General features: G+C 38.4%; 1 protein-coding gene across 10 annotated transcripts in view; it reads right to left on the minus strand.

The window, feature by feature from the left end:
* The window catches only part of LOC127373463 (spectrin beta chain, non-erythrocytic 1), a 130,254-nt gene that overhangs the window by 44,446 nt on the left and 72,506 nt on the right, over positions 1 to 13,302 (minus strand). For all 10 annotated transcript variants that reach the window (XM_051418026.1, XM_051418007.1, XM_051418016.1 and 7 more), the window contains 5 exons: positions 12,945 to 13,096; positions 6,395 to 6,568; positions 2,513 to 2,604; positions 2,069 to 2,149; positions 64 to 179 (listed from right to left, as the gene is read on the minus strand). In XM_051418026.1, the coding sequence (XP_051273986.1) occupies positions 64 to 179; positions 2,069 to 2,149; positions 2,513 to 2,604; positions 6,395 to 6,568; positions 12,945 to 13,096 (615 nt within the window). The remainder of the gene's footprint in view (positions 1 to 63; positions 180 to 2,068; positions 2,150 to 2,512; positions 2,605 to 6,394; positions 6,569 to 12,944; positions 13,097 to 13,302) is intronic.

Genomic DNA, 13,302 nt, shown 5'->3' on the forward strand with positions numbered 1-13,302 from the left:
TAATGCATATCAAGTATAGGCTACTATATCAAAATGTGTGTGTGGTGTCTCATCATCTCTCACCCTCTGCGTCCAGCAGCTTAGTGAGGCCCAGGTGTTGCTCGGCCAGGTTGAAGGCATTCTGCAGGTTGTAGTGAGCGTTTGATTTCTTCAGTTTATCAAAGTCGATCAGGTCCGGTCTGAAAAATAGGATTATAAAAAAAATAAAAATAATCAGGGCCACAGGCAGGATTTAAAAAAGTTCCACTAAAGCCTAGGACTCTACAGTGTTTTAATGACTTGGATTTCTTATATTTTATTTATTCATTATTTGGCTAACAATTCTACTTTCTGTGAATTTTAATAAAACTCTGGTTGAGATTCTGGTAAAAACTTTATTTATTATGCAGCTGTATGGAAGCCGAGAACAGCCATGATTGCATTTTTTTTTAATTGCTGTAATCATAAAGTTAATATAACTTGTTAAAAATAAAAGGCTCTCAAGATAACAACATTAACAGAGAAAACGTTAAGTGTGAAGATGCAGCCGGGCTAGTTTTGTCCTTAAATGACGGGGACTGATCCAAATTTGACCTCTGACAGAAAGACACAATGCGATTTCTGCCTGTGTTACACTTTGATTAAAGTACAGTGTGATATGTTGATCCATAATGGGTACTCCTTGATCGGACATTTTCAGCTTTAAGCTATTGCTACAGTAGTCAAGACGCCATCTATGCATGCTGCCACAGCACTCCTGTTCTCTGACAAATGTGACTAGTAATAACAGGAAACGACCTTTTGTTGTCTCGAGATCACAAGTTAATTTATGTCATTACATCAAGGTAACAAAAATCGTTCTCTTGAGATAACGAGATAAATTAACTTGTGATAAAAATATAATAAAATAAAAAATAACATATAGTCTAAAAATGCAGGAATCAGCTGATAAAACACAGACCATGTGTAAGTCTTTAACTGCAGATATTCACCAAAAAGGGGCACCTACAGTATGGCTCTGGTTGAAACTCATCCCTAAATTTGCTCTCATCTCGCAGAAAATCTTTTATTTTCAACTCATATTATTCCAGATTGTTTGGAATTAATTAAAATGTCTATCTCTCTGAGGTCAAAAACAATCCATTGTATGTCTTATTGGGCTGCTCGACCTATGACCTCACTAACTGTTGCTTGTAGTGTTGGCGATCTAAGATTAAAGGACTTGAAAAAAGGAGATGTGGATAACTAATATGTGACTAATGTACAGTTGTACTCTTCTTTCGTGTTTTCTCCATTAAACTATTGAGACTGAAAATAAACAACAATAACAACAGTTAAGTGGAGATTACATTCAAACACAAAACCCCCAAATAATGACAGAATACAAGTGAAATAAACTTTGGGAGAATGAATACATTTTTGTGCTTCACCGTTATGTGACTGTTATGAATATGGACTTTATTTAGTTTAAACATAGATTTTTTTCATGTTTTGCATAAAGAAATGTTTCAAGTCTAAATGTGGTTTTGAGGAAACTGCAGTCTGCTGACTGATCAGCTGAGACTGAGTTATTAAAGAAGAGACTGTGAGCCAAGCAGCTGCAGAGCAAACACGAGGAATGATGTAATGTTGGAGTTGAAGTGTAGAATTATATTACGTGATTATAGAGTGCTGCAGGAATGAGTCCTTAAACCCAGAAATAAGTTAACATATTAGCTCTTCTAGTTTCCTCTCCTTGAAGTCAGTGGGTTTTTGAAAGATAGAAAACAACAGTAGCAGTACTAAGGCAATCTAGATGTCATGTGACCATGGTGTCATTCGTTTAACCTAATGTTAGAATTTTGTTTCTGGCGATGGCATTAACACTCCAAAAATAATAAAACTGGAACTACCTTTGTTCCCCACAGAGCTTATTTTCTGCAACAATCCAAAATCCAATGGAAAATCCCATTAACATTAAAATTGCTGTATAAGAATTTATTTTTGGAATCTGTAAAATGATTTAATAGTGTAGAAGAAAATAATCACGATATTTGTCTCCCAAAATCCAAGCAGGAGCACCTTTGCCTGTGGATCAAAGAGTTCCTACCTGTGTTTGTGGATGAGAGCGTTGAAGGCCATCCCGTCCCTCCAGCTGGTGGAGAAGTTGTGGATGTTGACGTTTGGATATCTGGGGAGAAAGGAGAAATCATAGCTCAGTCAGGTTTTCGAGTAAGACTAAAGTAACTGCAAACAACATTTAATAATGCACTGTTTTCTCTGTTCACTTCACATTCATCCGGGGATGTTAGAATAATCAATCTAATGGGATCACTGAGCTGTCGACTGCGAGTCTTCCACAGCAAACAGAACCAAGGCTTTTAGACATTAATTAATGGTGGAAAGATGAAGGCTGACGGGGGGGGAAAAAAATCACTTCCAATTTGTTTATTCACTTTAACGAGAGAAACAGGAAGTGATATGGTTGATGGGATGTGTATTCTAAATTTGAATAAACGCTAACGATCCCAATGGATGATCTGTAGATTCTCACCCTGCCGTCTTCATCTGACACCAGAGCAGCAGAGCATCTTTAGCCGACTTCTTCTCCTTGTTGTCCTCCGTCTCCACACTGATGTCCTGGATCTAAGACACACAGACAGACAGACCGACAGACAGAGTAAGCGCTGACGTAACTGACTTTTATTGAGAAAGACTGTCCATATTTCTTTTAATCATATACATTTTTTTTTTTTTTTTTTTGGAGTGAGCTTTTGTTTGTAATTGTCTTTTGGAGATAATATTTGACAGCTGATTAAAAGCATTCATGCAGCACTTTCAACTTTCTGCTTAGTTTATTAGTTTTTAGTTTATTAAGTTATTCAATCATCCCCTGAATGTAATGCAAACAGCAGACAACGAAAAAATTAAACAAAAGAAAGGGAAGAAAAAAAAATTGTTTTATTTAATTTTTTCTCAATTTGATAATATCCCCATAGACAAGGTCATACCTAATGCACAACAGCAGGTTAATTTAACAATAAGAAATTGTGCAAAAAGTACTTACTGAAAGTATCCCTAATGTTACATTTTGAATGGTTGGTTTGTGTTTGACATTAAAGGGTTTATTTTTCAAAAAACAACACACACTACATGCAGTAAAAAGATTAAGAGCAGCAGTGTGTCCAGAAATCAGTGCTTTCTGAGAGATCAAGACATCCCTGAACAAATTAAGAGAGAGTTGCTGCTTTTACCCATTACCCATATCCCTGAATGCAGCATTTAACTTGTTAACACACATCAAAGTAAACATATACCAACAAACAAGATTTGTCCAAATCCATAACGAGACACACAAGATGATCAAATACATAATTACCCACATACGCAGGCAATTTGTTAAGTTTTAACAGGGTGGCTGGCTTAATGGGAGCATCATAGTGATGGTTCTTTTGAGTAACCTGGTATAAGCTATAGTTTAGCTATAGAGCAAATTAAAATTGAAAAGAGGTCCAGTTAGACAAACTTTCCTCAACAAAAGGACCAGAACATCATGATGTCTAAATTTCGTTATGATTCAGTTCCATATGTACTGAAGTAGCCAACAGTTGTATTAACGTATACGTAGTAGTACTTTGTATAGTAATCTACAACTGACTGTCAAATAACAAAAAGGACAATTCAATAATATTTCAACAATATTTATTGTCAATTTTCATATTGAACTGTAGGGATTATATATAAGAAGTGTTCTAATAATAAAGCATGTTTTTTTGTCATTTTAAATAAAATCATGGCTGCAATTAAATATAAAACACATAAGAGATTTTGAAAATGTGCAACTTAAAATAAAGTGCTTAATTTGAGAAAAATTACGTAAAAGGTGCAGCTTGAGCTTGCCCTTTTCTACATCTTAACAACCTCAACCAATTTTATAATAAATGATTTCAACACATCTTAACAATTGAAGAACTTAAACACCTCCTTTTCCCATTCTTTCCACTTTATATCCCAGTACTCCACTTTCTTTTGTTCAGTGATGAAATAAGATTAAAATAAAAATATAAACCGTCAAAATGTAACAATTATCAATCATTTTTTGGTTATTGGTGTGGATCTGAATAGGACAGCAGTCCACCTATTAGTGACCTTGGTACTAGGGAATGGAGAGGAGGGGTGGCAGGTTAACAACATTTTGCTAATAAGGTGATGGTATCCCCAATCAAATCGCCTGGTGCACACACGTGTTCACGTTTTCAAACTCTTTCATGAGCTGCATGTGCAATCCACAAAGAGGGAGATCCACCACTGACATGATGAGTTTTCTGCCTACAGTCACAGCTACATGTCTGACCTCAACCCTTCAGTCTCACCAGAATCTCTAACTAAATCCAAGCCTTCAAACAGCCCACTGAAGACTAGTGAGAAAATGTAAATGTCCACACTGTCACTCTTATTCCATCAACAAACACACACACATCTGTACTCCTGCATGCATTCCCAAAACACTAACCATCCACCTAATTCTTGCTATAACCGTAAAACTAACTCTTTGCTTACCATAAGTCCTGACTTTCCAAAAATGTTCTCACTTTTTTAAACTTCCCTTACCTTTTTTTTTAAAAACCTCCCAAAAACATCCATGCCTTGTTAAACATGTCCTCATTGTCCATGCTTTCTTAAAATATCTTCACTGTCAGGAGTTGCCCTCATTTTCCAAAACAATGTCCTACTAACTCCAACAGGTACTCACAAAGATAGTACAAGAGTGCACACAAAAAAAACATCTCACCTTCATTGATTGACATCCATCAGTTTCACTCTAACAGAAGCGTGGGCCACATCTGAGCCACAAATCAGCAACATCAACACTGCCAAAGCATATATGACACACACACACACACACACACACACACACACACACACACACACACACACACACACACACACACACACACACACACACACACACACACACACACACACACACACACACACACACACACACACACACACACACACACACACACACACACACACACACACACACACACACACACACACACACACACACACACACTCTCTCTCTAGTCCTTCTGTCGGCTCCATTTCACCCTCATTCCTCCGTTGCAGGATTTAAAACCACTAAAAAGAGTTTTTTAATCCTCACAGCTTATAAAAGCTAAATCCCTTTCACCCATTTTCCCAACTGTTCACTGTCCCTAACGATGACATCACCACCCAAGTGACACGACAAGCCTGTCAACATACAGTAAAGTGACAAGCGTTTTTCTGAGTGTAACTCCGGCCATTTAATGGGGCCTTATTCGTTGAGATCAATGCATTTAAAGCAGATAAAGAAGCTCAGGACTGGTTATCAAGGGATGTGAGGAGGTAAAGGAGCCTTTTAAAAGTCATTTCACTTGAAATGAACAGGAAATGTCCAACAATAACAGTAAATATTAAGTAATTTAACTGACAGCTCTTAATCTTTCAGTAAATGTTTAAGCATTTAGCGATGTCACATTTTAGGGATTACAAAGGATTTAACATTACACCGACTCTGCTTTTATATCTGCAGAAATAATGAGTGATATTAATAATGAGAATTAATTCATTTTATGTTTTCTGATTAACACCTTGCTGTGAACTAACTCTCTTAGTTAATAGGCAGTGTTGCCAGTTTATTACGTCCACTTGATTCAACTAGAACTCTAAGTAGCAGTTTTGTTTAATCTTGTAATAAATAAATGTTTCTCATTTTGACTGGTTCAGCTTACCTAACTGAACTTATTGTGGGATGCAAAATAAGTATAATGACCTCAATAGATAGAACTCATTCCACTTACTTTGGGATTCAACTAACAACTATAGTTGCTGCCCAAGGTAATAATACCCATGATGAGAGGTTCAGTGGCACAATTTTAGAATAAGTGAAAAAATCAGTTTAATGTGACTGGGATGCAAAATATTAACAATAACCCATTACCTGCAGGTGAAAGGTAACGGCCAAGTGGGATACAAAACAGCAAAGTATCTCTTTGACTCAAACGAAACATGGTGTCACCAAAGAGGCAACCCTCGATTAGGCTTATACTCGGATCACAAAGGAATTATTCAACTTTTTGAGATGCAAAATAGTGAATGTGAGTGAATGCCACTTGTTTCCCTCCAGATTGGAAAATGTGTCAGTGTACTTGTCTTACTACTACAACAATATCACAACCACTGATTTACAATAAGCAGATCATGGCCTAGATGCAGCTCAAACAAGAGCAGACTCCACCCTGTTCGACTTATTGCACAACGGACCACAATGGAATTAAGGTGATGGATCAAATGACCCAAATCACCAGTGAAGTCTTATAGTTTCAGCTGATGTGACTGATTAAGTTTATCTCATCTTGGGATGCAAACTTGCACAGCTGCCTCTTACCTGGAAGCGGAGGATGATGGTCCAGATGAGCCCCAGGGTGAGGCGGTGGTTTCCGTCTACGATGTCATGGGAGCCCATGTTCTCCAGATGGACCCTCTGCTCCTTCAGGAACTGCAGAGCTTTGTCCACGTTCTCCAGACAGTGAATCCGCATCCGACCCTTGGTGGGTTTGGGCTGAAAAAAAAAAAACACATCTCTGTTTATTTACAACCTTCAAAAACCAGGAACCGTGAACTGCTTCATGCTGCCAAATGAACATGAAGAAGAAGAAAACAGCTGCGGACACAGCTGAACGGTTTCAGAACTGCCACTTCTTGTTTTGATAGTGTTCTTTGTTGAGTGAAAGTGTGTTTTAGTTTGCATGAGAACAACTTTTACTTCACGTTAATACAAAATCATAAATCAAAAGGATTTCCTAAATACAAACATCCACAAACAGGAAAAATGTGTTAATATTTAAAGCAATAAATATCTCAGAAAACTTGCATGCATATTAAGCAAAACTATGGCCATGAACCAAATGTTACTGCACAGTTGTCCAGAAATCTTGAGTAGCTCATGTAAAAACTGAGAGTGGATATTGAGATTCTGGAGGAAAATAACATGAGCTAATTGTTTGAGTTGTGCGATTTTGAAAGATTGCAAAGTGACTTATTTCCTCTAATGGATGAGTCAAACCCTAAAACATTCGGATGATCCAAAACTGGAATGATTGTTGAATTTTCAAATGAACAAACTTCGTCTTAAAAGCTTGGCGAAGCAGACGGGATTAGTTATTATTCTTTATTTTAATTTATATTGTAGGTTAAAATTACATACGCTAACATCATTTTTTTTGTCGAAGTGAAGATCTGATTATTAGACTCTTTGTACTATTGTTTGAAATTACACGTTGCTTCCTGTTGATTAATGCTGGACAAACTTGTATTCATGTAATCATCACCAAGCTATAAGAATATTACTGTACACAAAGGACAATTGATCTGTTATTTTAATCCTACAGTATTAACAACCGAATATGTTTTCCTTAGGTGTCAGGCAGCAGCTGCTTTATGTTATAAAGACATTTTTACACATCTACAACCTCCAAACTTTCAGAAAAAAATTTCATTTTGAGCAGAAAACAACTTTATATTACGGTTATTGACAGGCCCAGTGTTTAATTCTACTGGCAAGTAGCTGTTTGACCTCTGGAATAAATGCATTAAAATAAAGGAGTCATTGTTAGTCAATAAAGGATTTTGTCTTGTACTTAAAGACAATATTCAAAAAATGAAAACAGAGAATCTGGTGGTGTAGGTGAGATAATTAGTGTCTGCAAACAAACACAGAAAGAAAAGTCCCTGTGATGCAACCGTGAAAACAGACGGGAAGTGTTGGCATCACCTCTGAGTGTCAGTGAGGTTTTCCAGCACACAGAGAATGAATTAAAAACGATAAATGAAGATATTATTAAAGTGGAGGGATTTTCATGGTGATTTAACACCGTGATAACCGGCTCTACTGTAGAGTTTCAGTCCTGCATCAGACATATGTCAGACCAACAAACAACTAATAAACAACAGTAACTCAGCTGAAGGCGAATGCAACGGAAGGATAGAATCATTAGGAGAAAGAGAAGTACTATTAGGGTCTTCAGAGCATCGGTCTACATCTCTGCTAGAGGTGGAACAAGTACTCAGATCCTTTAAAAGTACTTAATCAACAAAGCAAAAATAATCCAAGTCCTGCATTCAAACTTAAGTAAAAGTACAGCAGTATTATCTGCAGAATATACTTACAATATCAAAAGTAAAAGTACTTATTATGCATAAGGACCCTGCTAAGTGTCCATACTGTACTCTATTAATATTACTGATCCATCAATGTTAGAGCAGCACTACTACTTTATACACAGTTGGCTTGTCCAGTGGTTCCCGACCTAGTAGGCCCCTCCAAAGGGTCACCAGATGAATCTGAGGGGTATTCAGAATATTAGAGAGAGGAAAAAAGAAAAAACACAAATCTGTTTTCAGTTTTTGGACTTGATCTAATCTTTGATATTTTTGGTGAAATATTGGATCACTTTACCTCTCCTTGAGCCTCAAACAAACCTTGAAATGTGAGAACTTTAGAGGGGAAATGTCTCTCCTCTAACAGCCCACAGACATCTGAAGCAGATCGAGAGACTACCAGTAGATACTGCTTTTGTGTAAGGGTTCACAAGCCACTACAGTGTACTATATAAGCTTATAATATTTTAGTAGTGTCTTGTAGTGGAGTAGACGTATAAAGCAGAACTGAAATATTCAAGTTAAGTACGTGAGCTGAGTACTCTTACTGCTTGGGTTGATTGATTGCTCCGAAGCTGCAATATTATGAGAGCTAATTTTTTAAGGCCTCCTGTTTTTAACCAGCTCCTGTATTATGTCGGTGTGACACACAGAGGATTAAAGCCACAGGATGTTGTGGAGGAGCAGACAGAGAGAAAGAGCATTGAAGAAATTAATACAGACTTAATGTCTATGAAATACAGGTCCATCTGGTCAATATCTACCTTTAAACTGATTCAGTCACCAGCTGGTAATTATCAAACCAACTTGACTGCTTCCTCTCCTCCATCCTCATCTGAATATCACTGATGAAGCAGTTTGTTTAGTAGCAAATTTTGTTAAATTAGGGATGCACCCATGTATATTGGCCGTCACATTGGTATCAGCCGATATTCGCTTTGTTGACCAACATCAGCCTATTGGCAAATAAGATGGCATTCAGCGATATCAGTGGGCGATATTTATCTGTTGTGTCACATCAATTCTACACTGGCTAAATGTTGTGTTGGTTATTTCCAACCTGGATACTGGAGAAGACTTCAGTTTTCCAAAACTGGTACAAATTGCACACAAATACAGATGTGCTCCATGCAGCAGCTCAGACAGTGAGCAGCTGTTCAATCCTGGATGAGAAGAGAAATAGACTGAGCTGCAACAAGGAAGAGATGCTTACATTTGCAGATTTCTTTGTTTCCCTGGCACAAAAGGGTGAACAAATAACAAAAAACCCATTGTACTGGCATCAACTATTTATTTCGTTTTTTTTATTTTTTGGGGGGCTTTTAATTGATAGCAATAGCTGAAGAGTGACCATAAAATGGGGGAGAGAGAGGGGATGACACGCAGCAAAGGGCCATAGGTTAGAGTCGAATCCATGGCTGCTGCAGAAGGGACTCCACCAGGTGAGCCATCAGGACAGCCCCAAATTGTTATTTTAAATATCTGTATCGGCCCAAAATTTCCCAATCATTGCACCCCTATTCATAATTTTATAAACGATATTGGTGATGTTGTTTTAAGTATGTTATATATACACATCTATAAATCAAACTAGAGACCACCTGAGAAAACACTCTGATGAAGGCCAAAAACATCAAGGTCTCCTGGAGAACAGCTGATATTTTAGACATGTCTGACAATTCCTTCTAATATTAGTGGACAGTTTTTATATCAAGTTAGACTCCATTATCAAACACAGTGAGAAACACTTGCCTTTTTATGTTTTAACATTTTCATAATCATGCTTTGGCTTTTATGTCTTGAAAGTTGAAAATGAGTCCTCTGGGTGACAATGACATGTTTATGGTGATGTTGAACCTTGAAACATGAATAAAACAAAATATAGGAATAATAAATAACTACAATAAAATAAATGTCGGAGGTGTCGGAGCGGCGATGTTACATCCTGCAGGCCGTCCACACCACATGTCCTCTATCCAACACTGACCATCCAAACTACAACCAGGACTCCGTCCAACAATAACACTGCTGTCTTTGCTTTTCCTCACACAGACGCATAAACACCACCCGGCTCAAAGTCACTCAGTGATTCAGGATCTGGATTTGGACCAGATATATTTTGGACTGTTGTCTGCTGGTGGCACAAGTCCAACAAACCACACACAGATTCAGTGCTAGTCGGTTCATACGGTTTAAGATCAGCACTTTGCTCCATAAAACCAAACAAAAATCGTTTTACCTCCATCAACAGTTTGGTTCTGATCTGGAGCAGGAATTTCCCCCATCGGCAGGTTTTAGCTGTTTTCAGACTTACAGTAACTATCACGCTGTGTCATCTTGTTTATAGAGATTCTGGACTTGCAGTGCAGTGCTTATTTTTGGATTGGAGCAGCCTTAACATCCTTTGGTTAGCTCTGGCAGTGTGGTGTAAAAACAAAATCCCCAAAAGGACAGGGCTGGTGATGTTCCGTATTTTTCAAATTTTTAACAACTCCCACGAAAAACCCAAAATGTATCTACTAGCAAGTATTGTGTGTGTATCAAAGCCTGTGCCATAGAGCTCCATTGTTGTCCAAAACTATTAAAAACACACCAATGAGTCACACTGCATTGGCTGACATGTTCCTTCATTACAATGAACACACACACTGTAGTTTATTTTAATTCAACCACAGTCCTGCTGCCACAAATACTCACTAGAACACCAAATGTGGATTCATCTGCCTCTGAAAAGAGTCCCCAACAAATTTTATTTTGATAAAGTAGGAACAAATGGGCTCGGAGTCGGAACTGAACGCCACAGACAGGAACTCAGACAACACCGAGACACGCGTTGACACATACATAGACATAAAAAACACGAATGCACAAACATAGAAGAAGAGCAGCGTTATCCTTGTGTGCTGCATTAATGTACGGATGAGGTAAACGAAGAAAAACAGGAGATCTGGAGAAGTGCAGCGTTTTAGCAATCTCACTGTGTTCCCAGATCTCACCAATTAACTTTCTAAGAATAATGTTATCATGACTGATGGAAATATTGGACTCAACTATGAAAGAAGCCCATGTCGTAGTAGCTGGAATGATCCTTTAAATCCTGCCTCAGCAGTGTGGAAACAGCCGCTCACTCTCAGATTCTTCTGCTGCTTATGGAGGCGTTTTGGCTCCATGTAAACCCTGAAAGTTACTCAATGACTCCTTTCACAACTCTGACACCCCCCCCCCACACTGCCTCCCACTGTTATTCCCTGCATCCATCCTGCTCAACACTTTACTATCACTCTGCTTCTTTGGTTTATTTTATTTCAGTATCCTTTTCCTTCTCTCTGCATATCCACCCATTCTTCCTCTCGCTTTCCCTACGCTTCTCATTTTCCTTCCCTCACTTCCTCCTTCATGAGGATCCAAAATGCCAGAGATTCTCTGGCTCTCTGCCCTGACAAAAAAAGGAAACTGTAAAAATAAAACAGAATAAATAAAGTATAACTTAAACGTAAAACAATCCAGAAATAGAGAAAGTTTCTCTTGATTCCTGGCTGACTGGGTTCTCTCTCTGTGTGTGTTTGACAGGTTGTGAAAAGGCCGGATGACGGCAGAGTGGACAGAGAGGATAGATGGCCAAGAAGAAGAAGAAAGAAAAAATAGTAGACGAAGAAGAGAGGAGTTTGGCTCGTAGCACTGGAAGTCACAAGGCGGGGGGTGACATTGGGACAGTCTGAGTGAGTTTTTTTTTTTGTCTTTGATTTAGAAAAACTGCCTAAACCCTGTGTGTGTGTGTGTGTGTGTGTGTGTGTGTGTGTGTGTGTGTGTGTGTGTGTGTGTGTGTGTGTGTGTGTGTTTTCAGTCTTCACCCAGTCTACATGCATGCTGCTGCTCTTACAGCCAGGCCCTTTGATGTTGTGTATCACAGTTCTCTCTTTTTTTTTTATTACATAAGAATTGTGACGATCAAAAAAAACCTTGCCTATATTGTACGTGTCATTTTAGCAGCATTTGTGAGTGTGTCAAAGTGTGTCGTGTCCACCCTTTGTATCACCGAAGCACAGTTAACATAAACTGACTGCTGCAAGTTTAACAACACACACTAAGATAGGACAGTGAGGTGGTTTGTGGTTAATGATTGTACAAGTCATAAATGTGTTTAAACAAGCAGATAAGCAGAGTGGGAGACTGAAGACACCCAACAGCTGTCTATGTGCAGCTAGGGAGGGACTGTCAATGCTGGAGAAAATCAAGCAGTTGGAAAATAATGATAGAATGGAAGACGGTATTTTCAGCCGCTGAAGCCTTAATTAATGACCAAAGTCATTCTCCTTTTTTTTTTTTTAAATGAATGTCATAATTTATGAGAGAAAATTAACAAATCATCTTCCTGTTCGAAAATATCTTTAAGTACACTCTCATTAAATTCAGTTTATGATTTAGAGAGACTGAAAGAGAGATAATCAAAATATAATAGGTGGTGTCTTGATTTGATTGTTTTGAGCAACTGAAACGAGGCAAAACAGGCATTTTGAGAGTTTGTGATAGTGCTTCCAATGTAGGAAATCACTTCCTGCCCTCCATCTGGAGTTGGCGCCACAGGAACGCAGTGACCAACATGTAAAATTACCAGCAAGAGAAAATAAAAAGGTTAAAAAGAACGAGAGGATTTCCTAAAATGTTGAACTGTTCCTTTAACCTGCTGTTCAGGTGTGTCACACTTCAGCTTCTGCAGACTGATCGACCCAGTCTGTGCACTCTTTCAAAATAAAAGCACTGACAGTGATGTCACCCACCAGTCTCTCTCCTGACAGGACCTCCAGCAGTTTGATGAGCATGCGTCCGTCCCTCAGGTCCATGTAGAGGTCAGTGATCCGGCAGGAAACTCTGGACAGGTGAGAGTTCACCCATTTGGTGAAGGTCTTCTTCTGCACCGCTTCACGCTCATCTGGACGAGAGACACAGACAGAGAAAGGGAGAGGGAGAGAGGGAGAGAGAGGGGTCAGTTGAAGAGAATCAAAGCTACAGTGAAATATAACGTGTTAGAGAACATGATGAATGTCATGACAACTGATCCCAAACTCGACCTTCTGAGGCAGAGCGTGAGAGGAAACAAAAAGCTCTAGGAAATGCCAGTTACTGTACGCTGAGTTA

The sequence above is a fragment of the Dicentrarchus labrax genome, unplaced genomic scaffold (genome assembly GCF_905237075.1).
Source record: "Dicentrarchus labrax unplaced genomic scaffold, dlabrax2021, whole genome shotgun sequence".
NCBI classification, from domain to species: domain Eukaryota; kingdom Metazoa; phylum Chordata; class Actinopteri; family Moronidae; genus Dicentrarchus; species Dicentrarchus labrax.